Raw genomic sequence first — 25,975 nt, 5'->3', positions numbered from 1 at the left:
TGAGTAAACCTAATATTCTCCTTGTATTCTACTGAGTGCAAAGTCTACTACTTGCATTATTGTATCAATTCATTTTTATTTCCTTTCTTGGCTGGACCAGAATATAGAGAGCATCATTATGGGCCGGGCGCTAAGCTAGGCAGTGGGGGTGCTGTTGATGAACAAGTCTCAGTCCTGGCCCTCAATCAGGCTGTGCTCCTGTGGAGTACATGGCTGGATAGGTTGGTCCTTGCAGCATAGGGATACGTGTAAGGAAAGGCCACGTGCAGAGCTAATGGGACAGCAACAAGCCTTACCTAGACTTGAGGATCTGCGAAGGCTCAGGAGAAGTGGTGTTGAAGCTGAGACTGAAGGATGAGAAGAGAGACGGAGGGGAAGAGTAGAGGGGCCGAGGAGAAGCTCTCATAGCTGTCCATGTAGAGAGAATAGCATTACCAAGGTCGAGAGTATAATTGAGCATAATAAGTTTGTGCTGCCAAGAGTTCTGCTTGGCACGTGTCTCAAGAAGGAGAGTAGCAAGAGATGAATGGAAATATAGACTTCTTCATAAATAACTTCAATTCAAATACATTGGAATGAACACCATCATGAATACACAGATCACAAGAATACCGTTATGTGGAGCAGGTAGATTAACCTCAACTAAGTTGATCAGTGTGAGTTTCTTGGAGGAGAAGTTCTTTAAATTCAGGGGGCTTTTCAAGGGTGAAGAGTGTGAGCCCCAAATACTTATTACTCGAGGAACTATGCAGAAGTCCTGAAGACAAACTCAGTAAATCAGATCATATATTATAAATTGGGCTAAGTTGGACCTTGAGCTTCTTTGTGTTCTATTAATTGTCTACACGTATCTTTATGTATATTTTGTCTTCCCCGAATACATTGAATTTAGGGAGTCTAGCCACAGAGTGTGTAGCTTATAATGACAACTATGAGGGGATGCATAGACATAGGCTAAAGTGAAGTTTCCGGAGCAGCATTGGCACCCCGAAATTAGAATGGCATCACCCTCTAGCCTTTTCATCAAAACCAGGGCCTGACTTGAGAGAGTTAACACTAACGTCTTATTCTGAAAGAGCCAATCTGATAAATCAAGTATTCCCTTGGGTTAAATGATATTGACGTAAGCACTTATTTTGGACATAGGGATTTTAAGTGCTTAGTGAAAGCAAAGCTACACATGATTCTCATCTGCATTATGGGATATAGGTGACCATCGATTCTGCCTTCTTTGAAGCAGTGTAAGAAATATATTCCAAAGAGAGATTATGAAGAAGAAAATGCTGTGATTATTCCTAGTGCCCCTTAAGTATTGAGTTTGTATTCCTATTGAGATTTAAGTTTAAAAAAAGGCATTCTTTTCAAATATTATGTTATATGTCAAATGATTTTCAATCATCTTTATGCAGTGTGTTCTTTAAAATTCAATGTGGCCTTTCCTTTCTCTTTTAAGGATGTAGGGATATATGCTTCAATTTCAGGAGAGTTTTTGTTCCAGTCTCTTCTGAAAAACTATATGGCTGAGCTTTTTTTTTTTTTTAAGATTTTTTTATTTATTCATTTGACACAGACAGAGAGAGAGAGAGAGCATGAGCAGGGGGAGAGACAGAGGGAGAGGGAGAAGCAGGCTCCCCACCGAGCCAGGAGCCCGACGCGGGGCTCGATCCCAGGACCCCGGGATCATGACCCAAGCCGAAGGCAGACGCTTAACCATCTGAGCCACCCAGGCGCCCCCATGGCTGAGCTTTAATCACAAGTTTTGGAATGGTAATGCTTGACGATACTGTTATCACATGCACACTGACATTTTAAAGCTCAGGTTGGAAAGGATGCTGGAATTTATTATAGCATTTGACATAGTATCATTTAAAAATCTGGATCCCCATACACAAATTTTAGAAAGAGACCTCTTGCCCTTTATTAATTGGAAATGAGATGCCAGGGGAAAAGGACTATCTCCCTTCTGTGGACCTCCTATCACTCATCTATGATATAGAGGCGGAGTGATATTTACCTATGGGTATCTATCTTAAATGATTAGTGGGAATTAGAGCAATTTATTATAAATTAATGTCTCTTTGAGGTGTAAAAGGTTAGATATTATGGAGTTTCATTGTCATGGAGGCAGACAATTAAGGAAATATACACTTATAGACTATACCATAGATCTTGAAACATTTCTAGCCACCTTGCCTTTTATTACTTTATTCTGTATGATATGATCAGTGTTGCAATCATGGTTTTACGGATGCCTACTAAAATTGCAGTGTTTTATGGGGAAGAAAAATAATTATTCACGAAGGCTTACATGCAGTTCAATTTGATTAGGTTCTTAATCACTCTCAACTGTCCTCGGCCCCTTTACTGAATTGTTCTGCACTTGTTTACAGCCATTGGGCTTTGAACAGTAAATCCTAAATTTGCAAGTGAGCTGTCATATAATTTAGTAAGAATGCTGATCTGCTGTTATCAGGGTCAAAGCAAGCACTTTGTAGATTGGTTTATTGTATATCACCACAGGATCACCAAATTCCATTGTAAGAATGGTTAAACTTCGAGTAAGCGAAGACGGGTGTGGGATTACAACTGCAATAAACTTGAAATTGATCATCATTTGTGGTTGAACTTACTGGAAGCAGTTGGTTTGATTTACGCAATATGGGTGAAAGGAAGAGAAAGTCGTAAGTCAGCAACTCTGGTCAGTTGACTTGCAGAAGGTCACGGAGACCTGGTGAGTTACTGTTTGCCTGGATTTGGCAAAGCCGTGTCAGAGCAGCTTAACAGGATCTGACCAAGCCTGCCCATAAAGATGCCATTCAGGCTGTAGGCTTATCGACTTATTTGAACAGTTGAATATGAAGTTTTGGACAGTTTCTAAGACAAATGGCAAATGAATTGTGAGCAGGAATGAAGCTTGAAACATCTTACTTAAATCCCCCATTCTAGGTTAGCAATTAGACCCTCTTATGGGTCCCAAGACAGCATATTTATGAAACACAAGTGGAAAATAAGCCTGTGTAAAAATTTTTAGGAAGCATGGTAAAAATTAGACATCTCTAAGAAGTCTTCCAGGCAAGACATCATGACATGATTGAAGAAAAAAACATGCATAAAATCAGTCCAGCCTTTCTAAAGGAGTGCTGGCTATTTATGGTTTCACAAGTATGCATTAGTAAGTGGGCTCTTTGCCCTTTCTGTCATCACTTACACACAATAGCAAACTTTGGCTTCCCAATTTTTGCACACAAAGTGCTATAAGAAATAACATTGTTTATCACAACCTAATGCATACATAAAATACACAACGGTAGCAAAACTTTCACGAGAAACACTTATCCTTAATTCATATGATGAGCTCTGAAATACTCTATAAAATTGAAACATGAATGCTTTGTGAACACCTGCTAAACGGTTTTAGGTCCTCCAGTTTGAAAGATACTTGAGCTGGGGTGAAGCGAAAGAAACAGGTGAAATCTCTACTTGGATGTTCCTGCTTGTTATTGAAACTTGGATAGATGGGCAATACGACTCTTGTCTAGAAATTAAGTAGGCAAGCTACAGTCAAAGAGCTCCTATAATTACCATTATTCTTGTAAGAGTCATGAGAGTCTGGGAGTTGTGCAGATGGTGAGGATAATGTGCTTTTCTGTAAGTTGGACCTTAGGACATAGGTGCACCTCCCCAAGCTGAATTCTAAGCTTCTTGTCCCTTAGCACCAAGCATAACCTGCTGCTTGTGTGCTGTTGTGTGGTGATTAAAGAAGGGAATGGATGAATGAATGATCGAAGAGAGCAAAAAGAATCAGATGCATCCGATTCAGCATTTATTATAAAGACTTCCATGTGCAAATAGCTATGCTAAACGCAATGAACACTTCAAAAATAAACAAGACAGGGCTCATAATTACTGGTTACGGGTATAGTAGCAGTGGATATGAGCAGGTGGCTATGGTATAATGAACCTTCGGTCTTTTATAACAGTAGCACAAGGTAACAGTTTCCCTCTCAACTCTCTCCCTGAGTCCTGGAATTGTGGCAACAGTCTGCGACTGAAAATTGCAAAACATGGGTCAATCACCTTGGCTCACCTTGCTGGATGATAATCTTGCTTGTCACTAGTGGTGACTTTTCCTTTAAACACACAGTTTAGCCATGGTCCACACTGTCCACCTTTCTTAAAACAACTACTCCTTTTATTGCACTCCTCCTCATCTCTCTCTGGGGAATTCTTCACTCTACCTTGGCAGTCAGAAATAACTGTGAAGAACCAATTTTCCTTTGAGGCAAATAGACCCATAGATCTAAATGTAGGTAGTGGAAATGGCAGATTCTGTTGATCTAGGGCTTTTTAATTGAATTCGGGAACCCAGCTAATTGAACGAAGAAGCCAATTAACAATATACAGTACATTTAGCTGCAGGTGGTGGTTCATTAGCACATTCCGGCTTGTAAGAACGGATAATTACAATTTTCAAGAATTTTGTGAGCCTGTGCTTAAGCACAGCCATTATTGTATTTATTTATTCCTTTGTTTGTTTATTTATTTGCTTATTTAAAGTAGGCAACACACTAGGTGTGGAGCCCAACATGGGGCTTGAACTTCGGACCCAGAGATCAAGACCTGAGCTGAGATCAAGAGTCAGATGCTCAACTGACTGAGCCACCCAGGCATCCCTTAGCACAGCCATTATTAAGTTGTATAATTTGCAATTAAATAAATTATATTGAAAACCAAAGTAATAAATACTTAAAACTCATCACTTTCTAATTATTTCACTATTAGTTGTACTCTTGGGGTCTTTTGTAGCTGTATGGAGGAAATGTTAATGTGATGGTGTGCTGCTTCACGACTTTTCTTTTTTTAATTAAGTTTTTAATTCCAGCAGAGTTAACATACAGTGTTACATTAGCTTCAGGTGTACAGTACAGTGATTCAACAATTCTGTACATTACTCAGTGCTCATCGTAAGTGTACTCTTAATCCCCTTCACCTGTTTCACCCATCACCCCCTCCCCCCCACCTCCTCTCTGGTAACCATCAGTTAAAAGTCTGTTTCTTGGTTAGTCTCTCTCTCTCTTTTTCCCCCTTTGCTCTTTTATTTTGATTCTTACATTCCGCAGATGAGTGAAGTCGTACGGTATTTATCTTTTTCTGACTGACTTATTTTGCTTAGCGTAACACTGTCTAACTCCTCCATGCACGTGGTTGCAAATGGCAAGATTTCATTCCTTTTGGTGGCTGAGTAATATTCCTGTGTGTGTGTGTGTGTGTGTGTGTGTTTATAGTGTATGATGAATATGATGTTTGCTGTGAGTTTTTCATATAATGCCTTTATTATGTTTAGGCATGTTCCCTCTAGACCTTCTTTATTGAGGGTTTCTATCATGCTGCATAGCCTTTCAGAGCTCAACATCTAGGAACATCATTTTGATAGCTAGAAATCAGCCATAGAGGAGTATTCATACCATGAGAATTGGCAAACTCTATAAATCAGGGCTCCTCCTCAAAACTGGAGAGCTAGTTGTTAAACCAACACAACACTGACTCCATCTAATAATATCTCAGATACTGGGATTGATAGGCACTGAAAGGGGCAAAAAAAAGAGTAAGCAATGGTACTAAACTTTGGGTAAAACAGATAAGCATGGCAATTGTGATGAGCGCTCTTGTAGATGCACTGGGAGCTAGTACAGAGGTTCCCATACGTTCTCTGTTCATGAAAGCCTTAGTGTCCGAATTCTGCAGAGAAGCAGAACCAATAAGACACACACACACACACACACACACACACACACATTCACATGTCTTTTTTAAGGAATTGACTCCAGCAATGTGATGGGGCTGGCAGGCTGAAAACTCAAGAGTCGATGCTGTAGTCTTAAAGCAAAATTTCTTCTTCTCAAAGAAACCTTAGTTTTTGCTCATGAGGGCTTTCAACTGATTGGGTAAGGCCCACCCACACTATTGAGAGTATTATTTTTTTCCTTCAAGTCATACGTCTTAACCACATCTACAAAATACCTTCATAGCAGCACGGTGATACGTGTTTATCTATGTTACTGGTACTAGCCACTGGACACAAAATTCTTGTACTGCCTCAGGAATTTTTTTTTTCCATGACACCCCTAGGCCAGAAGAAGTACTAGCCATTTCTTCTTAAATCTGAACAATTAAGAATTTATCTCATAAGGAGCTAGTAGCCATTTGTAAACATTATGTATACATTATAGGAACGTTCTGAAAATTTAATTCTTAAATAGTCACAACTATTTACTAGTGGGCAGCACACAACTGCTCAAAGCCTACACTTGAATTAGACATCACCGCTTTCATTTCCTGTTCCATGCTGATTTTCATATGCTACCCATGTGAGCATTAAGGAAATTAAGGAAAATTAACAAAAAAAAACCCCACCCAGCTTCATAAAGATATGATGTCATTGAAGGAATATAGTAAAATTTGATGTTGAAACTTCACCTACTTCCAACAGTTTGTGCAGTTTCCTACACATGTCAAGTTTCTCTGGAAATTTAAGATATTCTATGATGTCTCTCAGTTTGCTGCTGTGGCCCAATGAATCTTGTCACAAGTTAGAGTGGTTATAAGCATGAGCTTTGGAGACAGATCTTTTCTAGCTTAAAGATTAAGCTACTTAATCTACAGTTCTGTTTCCTAGTTTGTAAAATAAAGACAATAAAAATACGTACTTCACAGTGCCTGACATACAGAGAGTGCTTGTAACTGTTGGGCAGACAGAAGGTGTACCTTGCAATGGGAGGGGAGATGGGGAATTGAGGATTCTTATCTTTGCCTTGGCATTTTGCTTATCTTGTTCTGAGATACCTAGAGAGTATAATTGAAGTTTTCTGTGCTTATATAACTTTTAGTTTGAGTCTGAAATACAGAAATAATGAGAACAATATTTCTTTACTGGTCTTAATTCTTGAAGAACTCTCTTGAGACCAACAAATTAACATTTTGAATGTTGAAGAGATTTTGTTATCATTTGACTACTTCCTATATGAAAAGTTTATATTGAAATACAAACCTGATGAGTCTTATTCTCAAAGAAGTAGAAAAGGAAAGGTCTTCACAGCATGTTTGAAATCCTCTCTGTGCACTTGTTGGAACAGATTTACACAATTAACTTATTGGTTCCCTCCAAAGGAATTTTGCAAAATACTGAGTGAACGTTTTATAACTAAAAGAATTAGTATTTAAAGTCTTTATTGGAAAATTGACAACATCAAAGGGTGACACTAATATAGTTTATTTGAGTGATAAGATCCGCTGAAGTAGAACATTAAATGAATCTTAAAAAACTTGTGTGTAAGTTTGAACGTTCTGATTATGGTAGTGAACAACTCTGCTAAAGAGCAGCCCTTAAAGATATGAAGGGATCATTTATAATAACACTTCACACTGAAAAATGTTGATGAAGTGCTTTTGCGGAGGTTTTGGGAATGTGAACTTAGAGAAATGAACTAGAACATACATTTAAAAACTACTGCTTTCCTATTTTCTGCCACTCCTGATTAGCTTGTAGAGGAGCTTTATGAGACTGAAAACAGTCCAGGACTATTAACTCCAATTTAAATTATTTCAGCTATCAGAAACTCTAGTTAAAAGTTCACTTATTCTAGAGTTTTTTACGTCCCAAGCCTGTTTCCTTAGATTATTTGCTCCAGTCAACTTCCTTAGGCACTAGATGAACAAACGCAATGGTTATTTGAGGCGACATATCGAAAGAGGAGGAGACTTAGCTTGGTACCAGACATGGCTAATTGACAGTGGGGATTTTAAGAGTTCAAGGATGAGAGCACTCTGGCATAGACCACACACGCTCAAGAGGGCCAAGTCCAAAAGCAAATATCGCACTGTCATCAAATGGAATTTGGAGGTTCAGAAAGCAAAGTGCTCTGTTGTGTGAGATCTTGCCATTTTCCTTGCCCTTATTAGTTTTTGATTTCCTACCTACCTTTCAGGAAATGTAAGGTTAGTAATTTCCCTGCACACTCCAAACCTGTCTAAAAGCCAAGAGTTTGGCTGGCTCTAGTCTGTGAAATGTGACGCATCTGGGGCACTTCATCTTGGTTGTTTGTTTGTTTGGATTGTGCATTCTGAGGTCCCCAGTGTGTCACCTCCGAGGGCAGAGAGTCTGCTGCAGCAGACCCACAGAGGCTGGCTTCTGTGGTTGACGAGGTCCTCCTGTCTCCTGCTCTTGCCACTCACCAAGTCGATTCCTGGCGGTTTTCAGACCCAGGGCCATCCCTGGAGGGAGCACGATTTGGCAGAATCACATTTCTCCTGTCACCTCTGTGTTTTGGAGTGAAAACAAACATCCGAGCAGGCATTTGGGGAAACATATTGTAAAGAGTGACACGCAGTTCAAAGAGGCATGTAAAGGGAGGAAGAGCCCATCGCTTCTTTCTTCGAAAACAGATGACAATTTTATAGCCTGACTGTATGTCCCTGAGCCTTGGCTCAGTCTCTCACTTCCTGGTGGAACTCCCTTCTCCCACCTCTGTAATTTCCCTTGTTGATGGTACAGCTAGTGGAGAGTTCTACAAAAATGCAGGAACCTGGGAATTCACCCGCATGAACAGCAGGTGCCCCCAAAAAGCATGCACCTGTGTAAGCTGATGGCATGACCCTGCGCCTGATCTTGGTGGACATGAACCTATCATCCTGAGTTGCACACAGGTTTCAATAAATGTTTGATGAGTGAAGGTGCGGTCATCGTTATTTTCATCCCCCATTTTTTGCATTTATGGTCTCTTATCCTGATCTCCTGGAATGAACTATTTAGTATATTTAATATTAGCGATCTTGGAGGTATCTAGGGGCACTCCCGTTGAGCTAAATGTTGTTATCTAATTATGTAATAAATAACATAGAGAACCTGAGAGAATTTGAGAGAGTGTGTGGGAAGCTTATAAAGGACAACACTTTCTTCTCCTTCATAAGTTACCACTTTGGAAGCATCTCATTATTATATCAAATACTCATGTTAGGAAGCACGATGTTCGTAAGCTGAGAAAAGTTTCACATTCTTGTCATTCGGGCAAACTGGAACAGGAAGGGCTAGAGCTAACTCTTTATGCGGCAGAGTAGCTGCCACGTATGATTTCAGAATGTAAATATTCAAGTGCAAGGTCCCTGTGGTCTTTCTCATGACTGCTCTAGTGTTCGCACACTAAAAGAGCCACAGCTGATGCGTAAATGGAGAGGTGGGACTGTCTTCTGATAAAACGTTATTTATGGACAATTGAATTTGAATTTCATCTAGTACAAAATATCATTCTTTTGATTTTTTTTCCCCCAACCATTTTGTTCTCAGGGCATGCAAATACAGATGGTGGGCCAGATTTGGCCCAGAGGCCATGGTTTACAAACCCCTGTACTAGGGCCAAACCCAAAATAAATGAACAAACATAGTCAGAACAGATCATGCAGTTGTCCTAAGTCTTTCTGGCCATCTGAAGTTACCAGGTTGCTTTGACAAATATCAGTGACCTCATATTGGGGGAGAAAGGAACTGTACTTCAATGGGTCCATTCTTCCACAACCTTCTTATCTAGCATACGTTAGAAAGAAAACAAGGCTCAGCCTAGATTCGACCACACGTTTCACAACCCCAGATCCTGTATGCTCGGGGACATCAGCATGGTCTCTCTCTAGACACTCTAACAAGTACTTTGCATGGAAGATTTACTCTTCCTACAGCAGGATTCTGAAACACTCTTCACTTTCTCTGTGCTTGTCTATGTCTGTCTTTCCATGTCTCTAGTTATCTCTCTGCCTGGGCCTGCATGAAGGTGTTGACTTCTTGAGGACACTTCCAGTTCCAGAAAACATCTAATAATGCATTGAATCAGAAGGGCAGCTGCTTACGTGTGCCTTATTACCCTACACACACACACACACACACACACTCACACACACACTCACAGACACACACACACAGAGTAAGTTTGGTTTAAAGTTGTCCCATGGGGGCACCTGAGTGGCTCAGTCAGTTAAGCATCTGCCTTCAGCTGAGGTCATGATCCCAGGGTCCTGGGATCGAGCCCCACATCGGGCTCCCTGCTCAGCAGGGAGTCTGCTTCTCCCTCTCTCTCTGCCTCTTCCCTGCTCCTTCCCACACTCGCTCTCTGTCTCTCTCAAATAAATAAATAAAATCTTTTAAAAAAATGAAGTTGTCCCATGAAGAAGTATCTTCCTGTTTTTATCACTCAACATAAAATACTGATTTTCTTGGAGTGATTGGAGATCACAGTGCTTCCAATCCAGTCTAATTTCATGAATGTAGATCCATGGCGTTTCTTCCCCAAATATCCCAGATACAGTTATTTCCCTCAGGTCATAAAATGTTTATTCTCTTTTGATCAGCTAGTCACCACAAGTCCAATGCATTTTGCTGAAAACTCATTTGTAACGATTCAGAAGTAGAATGTAGCCCCGAAGTACTAAATCTTGAGAAATGGACATTCCATTTGCACACAATAGGGTGGGAAGTAGAATAGGGAGATTTTTGGAAATGGTTTATAACCAGTCAGAGAAGGGAACATTATGCAGAATTGTTAATGCTGAATATCTATTCAATGTGGATACAGAATTTTGTCCTTATCAGTTAGATTTATATTTTATAAAAAGTAAATTAGAGATTTGTAGGCCATTTGCTTTTGATAAAGCCACTTTTATTCTTTACCAGTGTCTTAACCTCTAGAACTCTGCTTTTTTACTGGGATGGGAGTATCAGAATGACTTGGAGAAAAATCTCAAAATTCATATTGTTCTATACGTCCCCATTTTGGCATCGTCAGTACCTTCAAATGAGAACCTATTAGGAACACACCTGTAGTTGAATAAGATATCACTTATCCTCAAGCAAGAATACACCAGGGAGAAAAATGGGGTTTCTCAGTGAGAGGGACTTTGAAAGAATCGATTATAGGACTTGGAGTTTTGTTGGGTGGTTTGGGGAGGGTTCAGAGAAGCAGGGCTTCAGCCTCGATTGGATGCTTTCAGAAAGGAGAGGTAAATCTACGAAAAGGTATCTCAATAAATCTGATCAACAAGGAGGGAGAGTAGTATGAAGATCAATCTGTAAATGGTAAGGAAGTACATTCATTTTGCCTCAGAGAGATGTTCAGTACTTTTTTGATGACATAGGGCCTTGTTTTTGTGTGTGCTTAGACAAAATTTTGAAGTGGCTTTGCTTTGTCTCCTTTATCATGGTCTTGGAGTAATTTTGTCTGGGATTGGCATTTTTGTGAGATTGTTTAGGTGTAATAGACTATCATGACCTAGCTGTGAGTTGCCAGGCTGGCTTCTGAATGTCAAGGGCAGCCTGTTTTTCTTTCTTAATACCTACCCCCTGTTCTCCCCTCTAGCACAGCTGTAGTAGCTACTGCTTATTTAATGACACATTTCCAAGTTTTTATTACAAAATATTTTCAATGTACAGAAAAAGCAAAGGTAATAGTATGATAAACATAATGCATCCATCAAACAACTTAGGAAATAAAAGATTATAGATAAAAGTATTTGAGCACTCTCTCAAGTCCTAATTTCTCCTGGAAGGGAACTGTTATCTTGAATTTGATATTTATCAAGTACAATGCATTTTCATTTCCTTTTTAAAAAAATATACATATGATATTTTATGGTCTCCTTCCATTATATAAGATCTAACTTTGGTACACAGTTCTGGTCATTTTTTATTCTGGGGTTGTCTTAAGTAGGCACTAAAGCATCCAACGACATAAACATGAAACACCCTATACTTCACACAGGTCCCAGGACATAATTTTATATAAGTACCGTTAAGCATTATAAATGAATTTTAATCACCGCATCAAGTACTTGTGCATTTGGATTTCAGTGCCCTACAGTGACTTTGATCCCAGGGGCAATTTGTTGTTCCTGCTTACCAAGATGTTGGGTGGATTCTTCTTCTTCCCTCCACAGGCTCCACCAAACATTATGACATTAACAGAGCTGCCTCAATGGGAAATTTACATTTTATGCATTAACAGTCTATTTTAAGGTCATGAAGCAGAGGTTTGTTTCCTCCTTGCAAATAGCACCGAAGAAAGCAATATTGCCAAAGGAAGTGGTCTGGTGTATCCAGAGATAAAGACGTTGAATTAAATACGACTTTCATTACCTTTTACTTTACATTTCCATAGAATGTAAGCATTAATTAAACCCCTCAGTGCCTTCCTCCTTGCAGGAGAACATTTCCTCTCTGACAAGAATTGTCAACTGAAGGATTGTGTGCCACATGAGACCTGCCATTGAAAACACACTCACTTTCCCCGCGAGCAAAGCTGATGCATTCTGACAGACGGACAGGCAGAGACAGAACACAAGGAATGATCCCCATCTTGTCTTGCCCTTGCTGTCACACAGACTGCGGTGGTGGGACTGAGCATCTTGTGCGTTACTGGAGGTTTCCAAAGACAAGCACACTTATAACTGTATTACATCTCTTGTCACCCAGCGCCACTTGGCACATTTCAAATAAAAGCAGGGACATTGTCGTGGTCTTCTGAGGTCTTCAATATACTTTCCCTTCCATGGCAGGGACTAAACATCAGGTGTCTTAGTCTGTTTGGGCTTCTGTAACAGAAATAGCATAAACTGGGTGGCTTGTAATCAAAAGGCATTTATTTCTCCTACTTCTGCGGGGCTGGGAAGTCCAAGATCATGGCACGAGTAGATTCCGTGTGTGGTGAGGGCCCGCTCCCTGGTTCCCAGACACCATCTTGCTGCATCCTCATGTGTCCAAGGGACAAACTAGCTCTCTGGGGGCTGTTTTATAAGAGCACTACTTCCAATCATGACCTCATCACCTCCCAAAGGAGGGACACAAACGTTCAGAACACAACATCTGGTTCAACTGAAGTCCTGAATGCTTGGGATGTTAAGTCCACTGAGGCCCAGATGCGATCATGGCGCTGGCCCAAAGGGTTGCTGGACCAGGTGCCCCAGGATTTGAGGGAAATGTTGGAGAAGCAAATTCCCCGAAGTCCCTATCATCCCATCCTGACGTTTACCTTCTCATTGCAGGGGAACACTTAAGAATCTGCCCTCAAGAATATACATGCTGCACCACAGAAATGGAAGACAAATTAAGCCAGCAAAGCAAACTCGAGTTTGAAAACCTCGTGGAAGAGACGAGCCATTTTGTACGCACCACATTCGTGTCCAGGCACAAGAAGTTTGACGGTAGGTGGGACAGTTTCTGCTTCACCCTGTTCTGGGTGTGCCTTTCTGAGAATCTCGGCCTTCCGTGAAAAACATTTTTTTAAGCAGGAGCTTTTCTTTCCTTCTTAAACATTTATATAACTTGGTCTATTTTTAGAAAAAGCATGAGCGTTCTTGACAACTTTTGTAGTAATATCTTAAAACAGCCCGAGTGAACAAAGAGCTGTTTTGAATTTGTGGTCTGCCTGTGAGATTTATTCTGAAAGATTTAGCTTAATTTTTCATGATTAGAGTGATTCTAATTCAGGTTTTGTCACATCATAGCTTGTCTTAATTTTTCATCTGGGGATTTTCTCTAAAATAATTAAATGTCATTTAAAATTATTTTGAAATATAACAACACTTTCAAGAAGACAGACTTGTTTTAAGTGCTACATACATGGACTCCTTTATTTCAGAGTTTGCTCCTCCAAGGATCTAGCCACATTTTACATTGCCGTGACAGTGCATTCTGCATAAGGTTTAAATCCTCTATTGATTTCCTGATTATAAGTCATCAAGTTCCTTTCTATATTCTATTTGTTAAATAAACATTTTGTAGGAGAAAGCACAAAGAGTGAAAGCAATTTTTACTAGGCTTTCAGCATTGAATTTTCTCATCCGAACTTCAGAAAAAAAATTATTCAAAAGCAACCTGATTTTTGTAAACTGAATTAATAATGATAGTGATGAAGTTCATATGCTTAGGTGGTTGTGTAGTCTTTAGTGCTCTGAGAAAGGAATGTGCTTCCTGGGGCTCATTGTCAACAGACTCGCCAATCGCGGTGACCCTTCCTTGTACAAGCGTTGGGTCACACTGAGTTGTCATAGGGCAGGAGACCTGCCTCATCCTCTCTAGACAATGCACGGTAGAGCCGGTTTAGAAAAGGCTTGCCGAAGTTTTGATTTTCCTTTTTATGTTCTCTGTAGTAGGTAAAATGTTCTGCTTCATTGCTGCTTGAAACTATTATAGCAACACCAATTTCTTTCAAATCAGCCCTCTGAATTCTGAAAGGCAGGTCCACCTGGCAGTGTTTTCACTGCTTAAGGGGATGTGACATCTTCCATGGAAGTCAGTGGGACTTCATCTTTTCTGCCAAGTATCTCAACATCTGCACCTTCTTCCTCTGCCTCTTCCTCTGTGTTCAACTTTATATGTGGATGTGTACGAAAATAATTCCTTACTTAGAGGTGATGCTGTGACTGTTGTTCCCTTGAATGAAACCAGGGGGTACTTAGCTGTTCCCCTTAATTGACAGATTACAAATCCAGTGATATTCAGGAGCCCCTGAAGGGGCTCCACGTTTGAGGAATGATAATGTATCACTTCAGATGGAGGCAAATTGAGACACCTTATCATTTGTTACAGAAAGCAGGGAGAGCGACCTGGTGCTGTTGACTTTTACCTGTCTTTGGAAAATGATTCTTGTGCCTTTATTAAGCTGTACTCCAAAATTGCGGGGAAATAATTCTGGGGCACCATTCGTGACACACACTGTGTATTCCTTTCAATAAAAATATTTCATGTAAGGTAGTTTTATGGGGAATTGATAGATTTTTTTTAAATGTGTAAAGCCATTCAAAAGGACGGAACAAGATACTTGTATTCTCATCTCAATGACTTTTAATATTAATCTTTGGATTCAGAATCCTTGATCTCATCTCACTTGTCTTACTAAAGAAACCTCTCTCCATCTCTTTGTCTCTGTCTCTCTGTCTCTGTCTCTCTCTCTCCAGATGTGTTTTAAATTGTTTTAATGTGGGCGCCTGGGTGGCTCAGTTGGTTAAGCGACTGCCTTCGGATCAGGTCATGATCCTGGAGTCCCAGGATCGAGTCCCACGTCAGGAATCCCTGCTCAGCAGGGAGTCTGCTTCTCCCTCTGACCCTCCTCACTCTCATGCTCTCTGTCTCTCATTCTCTCTCTCGCAAATAAATAAAATCTTAAAAAAAAAATTAAATTGTTTTAATGTACTTTGGGGTATTATGTCCATTGGTTTGACAGGACACTGATTTTTGTTAAGATTAGATCTGACATGGGGGTGGTGAATTCTTTTCCTCATAGTGCATCTCACTGCATTAGGCTGGGATGGGGAGAAGTTGAGATTTTTTTTTTTTCAAGGAAGCTTTCAGCCAGCCTTATTTATTTTTTTTTTAAGATTTTATTTATTTATTTGACAGAGAGAGACACAGCAAGAGAGGGAACACAAGCAGGGGGAGTGGGAGAGGGAGAAGCAGGCTTCCTGCCGAGCAGGGAGCCCGATGTGGGACTCCATCCCAGGACCCTAGGATCATGACCTGAGCCGAAGGCAGACACTTAACGACTGAGCCACCCAGGCACCCTCAGCCAGCCTTATTTTTAAAACTCAAAATGTGATCCTGGTGAGCTCAGCTTTTGAAGAGCTCGGTCTTAAAAAAAAATTAAGAAAATATGTAAATTTAAAATTTACCATTAGAAGTTTTGCTGTTTGTTTAGGCAGTTTCGAGAAGGTCAGCCGCACAGTTGTATGACTTACCTTCTTATCCCATGAAGGGGATCCTGCTGAGTCGCCTTTCAGGAACAGGCGTGCATTCACGTGGGCAGCTTTCCATTTTTTTCCCTTAGTTTAAAAACAAACAAACAAACAAAACTTCCTCATTGATGAGTATCAGTTGGTATGAGCACAGAACTATCTAGGATCAGCTATGGAATGTTACCCTCTGAGTTTTATTTTCCCAGATAAAATCAGTGGTGCTCTGAAAGACTCGTTTATTTTTAGTAGCTTCCCATTCCGTGAGGCATTTTGCATTCTTGCTGTGGGGTCCCTTGATCCAAAGTGTCCATTTTGCATTTCTGACTCCAGTCCCACTTTCTTAGGGATCTTGACTTGTCATCTGGATTTTGCATGTTTTAGTTGGCTCTATTATATATATAACTATATTCCATGAGAAGGTGACTACTCCCTTTCCTATTTTCATTAAGTACAGGAGCAATTAAATTGCACCTGATACATATGATTCAGTCCAAACCCTATTCAGGGAGGCTAAATTCAGTCACTGTTAATCATTAGTCTACAGTTGTTGCTTTCCTTACTGTACTAGAAATGTTTTGATTCCATTTAGGTTTTCATTTTGTGGGAGAGATGACTCCTAAAATTTGAAATTCCAAAAACCTTAACATAACAAGATTTTATTTATTTATTTGACAGAGAGAGACACAATGAGAGAGGGAACACAAGCAGGGGGAGTGGGAGAGGGAGAAGCAGGCTTCCTGCCGAGCAGGGAGCCCGATGCGGGGCTCGATCCCAGGACACTGAGATCACGACCTGAGCTGAAGGCAGACGCCTAACGACTGAGCCACCCAGGCGCCTCTTAACATAGCATTCTGTTTATTGCCATATTCTTTACGGTTTTTATTAATATCTTTGGTAATATTTAGAAGAGACTCTGTATAAAATTCTAACTATTCATTGGGTGCTCAGAAGCTAAACCTGAATTAATATGAATTCTTCCCCACCTTTCCTAAATGGACAAGTTTGGCTTCATACCTCCATTAGCCCTAAAATTTGTGGCTCGGAGGCAATAAATTGAAAAAAAAATATAATATCAATTGCAGACATTCTCGTTCTTTGGCAGAGAATTTTCTTATGACTGGGTAGCTTTCTTTTTCTTTTTAAACATAAGATTGAAATGTTATGATGAAGGTATGTAAAATAGTAGTTTATATACTTGGCACTGGTACTTTTCCAAGTGTCTCACAAGGTTTTGGTTAGTTCTTTTTTTTCTTCCCTCCTTTCTCTGGCCAAATCTCCACCTCTGGCTCCGTTATCTAGCCCTGCAAGCCCATTCCGCTGTTGACGGGGGCCTAGCTTGCAAAGATTTCCTCAGAACTCTACAGGGTTGCATTTAATGTGCTCTGTAGCCAAGCCCAGACTTTCTGTAACACTCCCGGGGTTACATCATGAAGACCATCCAGGAACACCTGGCAGGATGATCACAGCATTACGTAAGCCTTTACTTCTCCCCTGTCACACCTATGCCAAACACCCAGGCAGCTGGAAGTGTGCAAAACCAATAAGCAACTCATATAAAGATATAAAAAAAAGGGAGGGATATCTTCATGCACCCACTCCTTTTCCCAATATTGTTGTGTGTACTGACCCTCTGACCTGTCAAATTTGTGTCTAAATCGCAGCCTCAGTCATACTACTAAGTGGCTAATGTGTTAGGATTCTAGGAAAATAGACAACAACCAAACACTCTGATATTAGTCATAGTAATACTAGGCGAACACCTGGCTCTGTTCCTCACCCTTTACAGATGTTAAGCTAGAGACCAAAGCAAACCACAGTGCAGAGTCGCAGACTATTTGGTGGGACACTCAGCATTGAGTCCTAAGCCAAGCACTCCTCAAGCTCTGCTCTTTACCCTCAGGACCCTTTAAACTATCCTGTGCTTTCCAGTCCCTCAGTGTGCTAAGGTTTCATAAACAGCAACATCTATTCATCTGTCTCTCGCGCCTGCCCTGTCCCAGTCATCATGGGAGGATGTGATGATGTCTTTCAGAGACAAGTGGAATGGGACTTTTTTTAATGCTTAACAAAGAAAATTACCCACCTAAATATAGTCTTGCCTCGAAGGAACCTGGGGCCTAGAGAGGGTAAACCATTTGCCAAGTTTCCACCAAGAAGAATGAAACCAAGACTGTAGCCTAATACTCTTGACTTACATCAGACTTATAAATAGTAATGGGATAGGAACTTGACATTTGCTTGAAATTCTAACTAAGCTTTTATTTGTTTCGAGTGGACTCTGGCTCAGAATTATTGATATTCCCTTAACAAGGCAATGGTGATATTGGTGGGGAAAGAATCCAGCTATATTTTTGGAAAAGGCAGGAATAGTAATCAGTCAGAAGTTGACCCTCAATTAAAGGGGAATGAGTGTTTTGTGCAAAAATGTTATTGAATCAGTTAAGCCATGTTATATATTCTTATCTCACAAAGCCCTGGTAGCTTCTGTCTTAATGTGGATACCAGCACCCTATTCTCTAGGAATGTATATGAAATATGGATTATTCAGAGACAGGAAAATTTAGTTGAAGGGATATTTTCTTTTGCTTGTTTTTTCTTCATATTTATTTGAGCTGAAATTTATTCACATTTGAAGCTCAATATGAGGTTTTTATTTGTTTAGTTTGTTCTTCTTGGTCTTATTATTTTACTTTCCTTTCTGGTTTTTATTTATGCATTTTAATGATATACATTTGTCCAGAGATTCTGGCAGCAAATATATTTTTAAAAGCAAAAAAAAAAAAAAAAAAAAAAAGTTGAGCAGTAATTTCCATCCTTCTGAAGAACTTATTCTATAGTAACACTCTCAGAACTCTCATTTTACTGAACGTGGAACTAATTTATACACAGCGACATAATATTTTTATGCTGCAAATCGGCTTATGTTTTCTTTTTAAATATCATTTCTCATCTATATACTGTGGAGATGACAATAATGTAATGATCTCTGTAAAATATGGTCTAATTTTCCCAGAGAAAACACTTACTTGAAAAGGAAAAACCGCTAAGTAGTTTTCCATATGGTAGTAGAATCTTCTATATTTCCCATCACATGGGTGGGGCATGTGTGTGTGCGTGTGAGTGTGCGCTTGTGTGTCAGTTTGGAAACATTTATTCAGAACTTTCTATATAGAAGATACTTAACCAGGGGTGTAGTAGATAAAAGACAACTAATAATGACCAAACTATGTTCACAGTCTGTCATGATGTTTACCTTACCTTGTGGGAGAGATGTAAGTATAAAACCAACAGTAAAGAAGGCACGATTGGCTCTATCAGATGGTAGAAGTCCACTGGAGACAGAAAGGGGGGAATAAAGTGTTGTACTTAGAGGCGTCAAAGAAGACTTTTGGAAGAGGGGACAGACAGAGCCCTTAAAGGATGAATTGTTTGTATTAGTTAAAGATGGGGCAGGAGGGGACAGAGGCACCAGAGATTTTGTGTGCGTGTCCACAAAGTCCTTGGGATAGGTCATAAATATATTTACTATTGATGTTTCGTGACACTGTTCATTTACTGACATTTAGCGTGCATCTATTATGTAGATATTCTATAGAAACTTTCCAGTCCTGTATCAGTCTTCTATTGTTTTGTAAGAAACAACAACAAAATTTCACGGCATAAACAAGAAACACTTATTTTTCCTCAGTGCATCTTTGGATTGTCCCCTTGAATTTGGCTCTTCTGGTCTATGCCCTGCGCAAGTTGGCTCTAAACTATGATTTGGTCTGATCTGTTCTAGATTTCACTGTTCTTTTGGGGGCAACAGTCTCTCTTGGTCATTTTCTTCTCATCTTGGAGTGTAGAATGCTAAGGTTCATAGCGGAGACATGATGCCCCTTATTGCCTAAACTAGGATAGGCACACTCTATTCCCAGGTTCTGTTGGTCAAAGCAAATCTCCTGGTCATTTCCAACATCAATGGAGACTCCTCCTGCTATTCCTGAAACAATAGTTTATGTTCCACATTGGGTGGTTTGTTCCTTGTTGTTTTGGTGGATTCTCTAGGAATTCCAGAGGGATAAATAAAGCACACCGATGTACCTGATCTACCACTACCTTCTATATCCTAGCACAGTAACAAATGCACACATAACCAAACATGCACTCACAGACCACTTCCATGATGTTATTCAAGAATGAATAGATGTGATATTTCTATTTCTTAAGCTACTAGTACCCTTGTTCACTGTACAGAATAACAAGCTAACTATAATTCACAAGGGTTATATTAATTATCTTACAAAGTAATTAGCTGAGTACCTCCTTTAATTTTGCTAGGCCACCACCTCAATAACATGTATTTTATCTGAAGGACACACCTCTGGAAATCACAGTGTGCTGAATTGGGTCTTAGAAATTGGAAACAGTCATACTATCACTGGAAAGTAATCTGCCAATTTTCCCAAAGGGCAGACTTTCCAAAAATAAGTATTGGCTAACCAGGGATTTCAACTGTAGCAGAACTAGTGAACAGATTTACACATCACAAATGCCTTGCTTCTGCACAATGTTGGAATAGATGATCCATGCTAGGGGTCCTTTAAATGCAAAGCATGGAAAACCCAGATCTTTGTACAAGTGAAATTTGTCCTCCTTTTCTTTCTCCCTCCTTCCCTTCCCTCCCTCCCCAACTCCCCCTTTTCTTCCTTCCTTCCTTCCTTCCCTCCTTCCTTCCTTCCCTCCTTCCTTCCTTCCTTCCCTCCCTCCCTCCTTCCTTCCTTCCTTCCTTCCCTTCCTTCTTTCCCTCCTTCCTTCCTTCCCTTCCTTCCTTCCTTCCTTCTTTCCTTCCTTCCTTCCTTCCTGCCTCCCTTCCTCCCTTCCCTTCCCTTCCCTTCCCTTCCCTTCCCTTCCCTTCCCTTCCCTTCATTTTTTTCTTTTTTTTATTCTGCTCTTTGGACAGATCATTCAAAACTAATGAAGCACACTGCTGATGTACGGCCTCATATCCTCTGTGATGTATTACCAATCTTTTTCTAATTCTTAGACCCCCACCACCCACCTCAAAGTAACTTAAAACACATTATGCTCCCAGTGTAGTTGTAATATTATCATCTTATTATCACCAGTTCCCTTGCATGGTGGCTTTGCTGAGCAGCTCTTTCACAGACAAGCCAATTTCTTTTAAGTATTGCTCTATCAGATGCTGAAACCAGCCCTACCAGAAGGGTTCTTGGTCATGAATGTTAATGAGCAGACAAGTATCTGCTCCCTGACAGGGGCTCACTAATCCTTTGAGTAAGTATGGGTAAATTACAGGAGAAATTTTATTTCAGTTAAATTGATCTGCCACTGAATAGAGAAAACTGATTTTCTTATTTTAATGAAAATCAAGAAAAATATTTAATGGTGGTGTAAATTAGAGCTTAGTGGAAACATTTTTGTCTTCAAACCTGAGAACATTCAGCTCAGTGTAGACTGGTTCGACTGCATGGTGTGCGTAATGATAATGGAAAATTCATTATCTCTAGTTAGGGGTGATGTGCAGTGGGAAACAGTATGAGTCACCCACTCTAACTGGGATTTCATATCAAGACTCTTGACTTTCCTTCATCATAGGGAATTGGAATAAAAGTGTGCTTTCCTCCTCTTCTGAGACAACATGGTTTGCCTTTTTCAGACAAATAACATGGTAAAGGCATAAGAAGCATTTACGTGCTTTGAGAATTCTAGGATTTAGAGGAAAATGATTCAGGTGAAAATCTGAAATGGCATACCTTGTCCTGATGGGAGTCCCTGAGGTGGACGCATGGAAGGAACAAGATGGACAAGAAAGTGATAATGGTTGAAGTTGGTCGATGAGTCCATGAGGGTTTATTATAATATTCTCATTTATGTATGGTTTCTACGTTTCTATAATGAAAAGGAGATAACTGACTTGAGCATATACAGGATGGAAGATTTTTAGTTTGTGAATCCATTCTAGATACACAACAATGTCAGCAGATATTGTCTCTCTCATGTCTTGTGTATTTCACAATAGTAAATTACACAGAACGTACCATTTTCAAATTGCAGAGATGGACAGAACTTACAGAGATTTTTAACTCAGGCTGAGGCTACTTAGCTTCTGCTTCCACGCAGCATTTTATTATTCTTTGGCTAGAAATGGCATCTCTAGTTTATCCACATGAACGGGCTTGTTAAAAAATCTCTCTATTAAGTGTGATTCAAAACGTTGACTCTTGTTTAGAAGATACACAGACACCGTGACAAGCATAATGTTCATGCACAAAATTTGGCAAGATTCAGAAGAAAATGTAAAATGTCTATTATAAGTACATTATAAATAACATTTCTATATTGCTCAGTAGTTACCCAGTGATTTTTAGTTGAATGACAACACCTACATGAGCTTGGCGTTTTAGCAAATTAAAAGGGAAAGACAGCTTGCCTAAGCAATTAATTCCGTACGGTTCCAAGTATTCCATGGGGTAGGAAGAGAATACTGAACCAAACATGGAGGTAGAGTCAGGAACCAGCTAAGCCTGTAGAGTTCACAGCACTCTGAGAAATTTTTAGAAATCACTCAATACAGCTTCAGAATTTTCCATTTATTATTCTTTCAGAAGGTTTGTTATATTCATTAAAAGGACAAATATTATTTTGGGGATGACTATATATAGTAGTATACATGATCTTCATGCTGTTTCCTCCTTACCTAGTGGTTTAATTGAATCCACACAACTTGAAAATGAAAAGCAAACTTTGAAGTAAGATAACAGGGAATCGGGCTTCCAAGGCCTTTTCGTGTTTGAAGAAATTGTCGTTCTCCACATATTTTTTTTTTAATTTCTGAAGATTTCTTGGCATATTTTCTCCTCTTAGAGGAAGTGTGCTGTGGTCATTACAGGCTCTGGTTCCCTCAACCCTTCTGTCTCCTTCTCAGTGTTTATGTAATTGACACCTGCTCATTTTTACTTATTTAGTGTTCTTTTAAAAAAGTGTGATCGATTGCCTAGTCCCTGTTGAAGTCTGAGCTCTCTGAGTGTAGGGATTAGGTCTCCTACTTCTATTTTATCTTCCTCTGCTTGACTTAATACGGAGCATATTTAATAGTGCGGTATTGTCCGACTATGGCACCAGCCTGCGCAGACCCAAGGGCACACACTGGTCACGTGAAGTACTTCACTTTCAATATAAATATGACAGAAGAAAATGGGAAGCTTTGCATTCTAGTTATCTATTCACTTTTAGAGTCTATAAACCTGGAAGTCATATATGCTTTCAGCATCATTTATTCCAGTGGATTGAATGGAACTAATTTTAGATTCCCAGAGCAAAGATGGTCTTTATTTAAGAGTGCAGGTAGTTGTCCTTACCTCCAAAAGCAGGGTGAGTGTGTTTTCTCTTTCACACATACACTCCACGCACACGTGGAAAGAGAAGAACACACTTATCCTGCATTTTGACCACTGTGTGTGTGTGTGTGTGTGTGTGTGTGTGTATGTATGTGTGTGAATAAGGAGAGGTTCAGATGCACCTGAGTCACCTGGAGGACCTGTTAATGGGTAGGTTCCTGGGTTCACACACTGGAAATTTTGATGCTTTGGTCTGGATGGGACTCAGAATTATTTAGCTTAAGCCTCCCACGTTTCTAAAACAGGTAGGTTTTTCAATATCCTGGTTTCAGTGGAATTGAGAGGTCAATTATCAGGACATATTGTAGGGCACAGAAAGATGCCAGAGGTTTTTAAATCTTTGCTCTATCACATTAAATATTGGTGTCAGTTTAAGATCTGCCAATAAAAGGTCCCCACTGTGTTAGAAAGGATTTAAGCACCTATTTCTCATCAAACAATGTGTTTTATACCTTAAGCAAGCCTCTTTTTTCACCTCTGATTTTGACAATGAGTTACGCTCAAGATCCAGAACTCATTTGATATTTTGCAGATCAAAATTATACTTCATTTGAATTTTTAAAATATTTGTGAACTACTGGGGCGCCTGGATGGCTCAGTTGGTTAAGCAACTGCCTTCGGCTCAGGTCATGATCCTGGAGTCCCTGGATCAAGTCCCGCATCGGGCTCCCTGCTCGGCAGGGAGTCTGCTTCTCCCTCTGACCCTCCCCCCTCTCATATACTCTCTCTCTCTCTCATTCTTGCTCTCTCAAATAAATAAATAAATCTTTAAAAAATAAAATAAAATATTTGTGAACTACAAATTTTTTTTCTCTTTTATTTTCTAGTTCATAAGACCTAACATTTTTCACAATCTATAAAATGCATTTTAATTTCTTCATGTCTTTTGTTATTTTCTTATTTTTATTTTATTTTTATTTTTTGCTTGGATGATGGTTTTGGAGCCAAGTAAATTTTTTAATAACCTTTTAAATAGCATTTTCTGATTCTAAATTAACATATGCTTTTTGTAGAAAACTTGAATAACTTTAAAGTTTTAAAGGATTTAAAGTTTCTTTAAATTTATGTCTATGGGGGGGTGTTGCAGAAACCAAACCTCATATGTCAGGACACTGAGGTAAAAATGTAATAATAATCGGTGTATGGCTTCTCATGAAAATTTATTCAAATAACTTTTGAAAAATAAAATAAGTTGGAACTTTCAATTTCTGTGTTTCCTAGTTCATAAATACAAAATGAAAAGTAGAAACCAAGTCTCTGTAGGAGGGAGGGGATTTTCTATTTTCTGGGGATAGTGTTTCCCCCCATACTTTGTAACATTTTGTCGATACAACTTTGGACCACTTTTACTGTGATTGAGTTGATGGTCTTGATTTAGAGTACACGTAGAAGCCCTTTCAAATTAGGACAGCATAGTGCTAAAGATTTATATGATGCAATAAATCATGGTTTATATTAAAGAATAGGTCAAGGGAATACTTAAAATGAATCCTCCCGTGAAAGAATTTATGGAAAATAGAGAATGAAGGAAAAACAACATGAACACTTTTAATGCCCTTCTTGAACAATGGTTCTCAGTTCTACCAACTTGGCCCAGTTATCATTAGGTCATCCATTAGTGTTCTCTCTCTCTCTCTCTCCCCACGTTGTGCTCAAAACATTTCAGGAAGGGAAAAGGCTTCTGAGGCTATTGTCAGGCCTGGAGCATTCCAAGTCTCCCTACAAACCAAGGACTAGCCCTCAGGCACAACCTGCTATCAGTTTCAAGGTTTAGCTAGTCTCTAGTGCATAAAACTCGATTGTATTCTGCAGTTGAACGAATTGTGGAGCCAATTTTAATTAATATTAGCATTGTCTATTTTTAAATTGCTAAATACATTCCCCAAAAGTTTAGGCACATTTTTAAAAAATGTTTGAGATCGTTTTTTCTCTTGGCTGCTTCTAAACCAGGAATCTCTTTTTTTTCTCCATGTAGATTCTAGGTGCCTAATGCACTCAATATATTTTCTTCATTCACTCATTCATTCCCCATATTTGGGGAAAGGTCTGCTTTGCTCATGACATCATGCCAAGTTCTATTCAAAACAAACAAACAGAAAAGCCAGGTAAACAGTTCAGGCCTTGGAGTCAGAAACTAGATTTCAAATGCAGAATTTACAGTTTATTGGCAAAGTGACCTGGGAAGTTTCTTGAACTCTTTGGGCTTCATGTTTTCTCTTTTCAAAATGAGTGCAATAATTGTAGTTTTGAAAATGTACATAAGGAGCCCAACACGTCTGACAAAAAGTGAGGATTTAATTTATGATGGCTGTCTCCTGCTCTTCATCCTTATCATGTGCTTCCATTCTTGTCCCTAAGAAACTGACAGTCCCACAGAGCCACTCAGACAAGAGCATAAAGAACTGTAATACTGGTTAGTACCATGAGTGAAAATACAGATAAAATATTAGAAAGGAATGAAATTATTTCATGATGAGAGGACCATGAGTGACTTTGTGAAAAGACAGAATGAAAACTGTCTTCAAAGTTACGAAGGAATTGGACATTGATCTGGAAGGATGTGGACATGTGGCTGAAAGGCACAGATGTGGGGAATCAAGAGGGATTCAGTCGTGGAACGAAGGATGTGTGAATAAGAGGAGTAGAACCAGTAGCAAGGTCCTTGAGTTTGTTAACAAAGTGGAAAACAGTCTGTTCTTGGAAAATCAGCGGGTGCTCTTACGTCTTTTCATTATAATAATTTAATTGACTGTTGATTTTGAAGTTATGTAGATGAAAGTTAAAATCCCTGTTGAACAACAACTAACAAA

The 25,975-nt window shown here is 39.5% G+C and overlaps 1 protein-coding gene across 1 annotated transcript in view; it reads left to right on the top strand.

Annotated features, from left to right (window-relative positions):
• Positions 1-25,975, top strand: part of GPC6 (glypican 6) — a 1,077,089-nt gene that overhangs the window by 265,169 nt on the left and 785,945 nt on the right. The window contains exon 2 of the mRNA XM_021695926.2: positions 13,078-13,236. Coding sequence (XP_021551601.1) covers positions 13,078-13,236 — 159 coding nt within the window. The remainder of the gene's footprint in view (positions 1-13,077; positions 13,237-25,975) is intronic.

Source organism: Neomonachus schauinslandi, chromosome 3, assembly GCF_002201575.2.
Source record: "Neomonachus schauinslandi chromosome 3, ASM220157v2, whole genome shotgun sequence".
In the NCBI taxonomy this organism is placed as follows: domain Eukaryota; kingdom Metazoa; phylum Chordata; class Mammalia; order Carnivora; family Phocidae; genus Neomonachus; species Neomonachus schauinslandi.
This window is presented reverse-complemented; position numbering and strand designations above follow the sequence as displayed.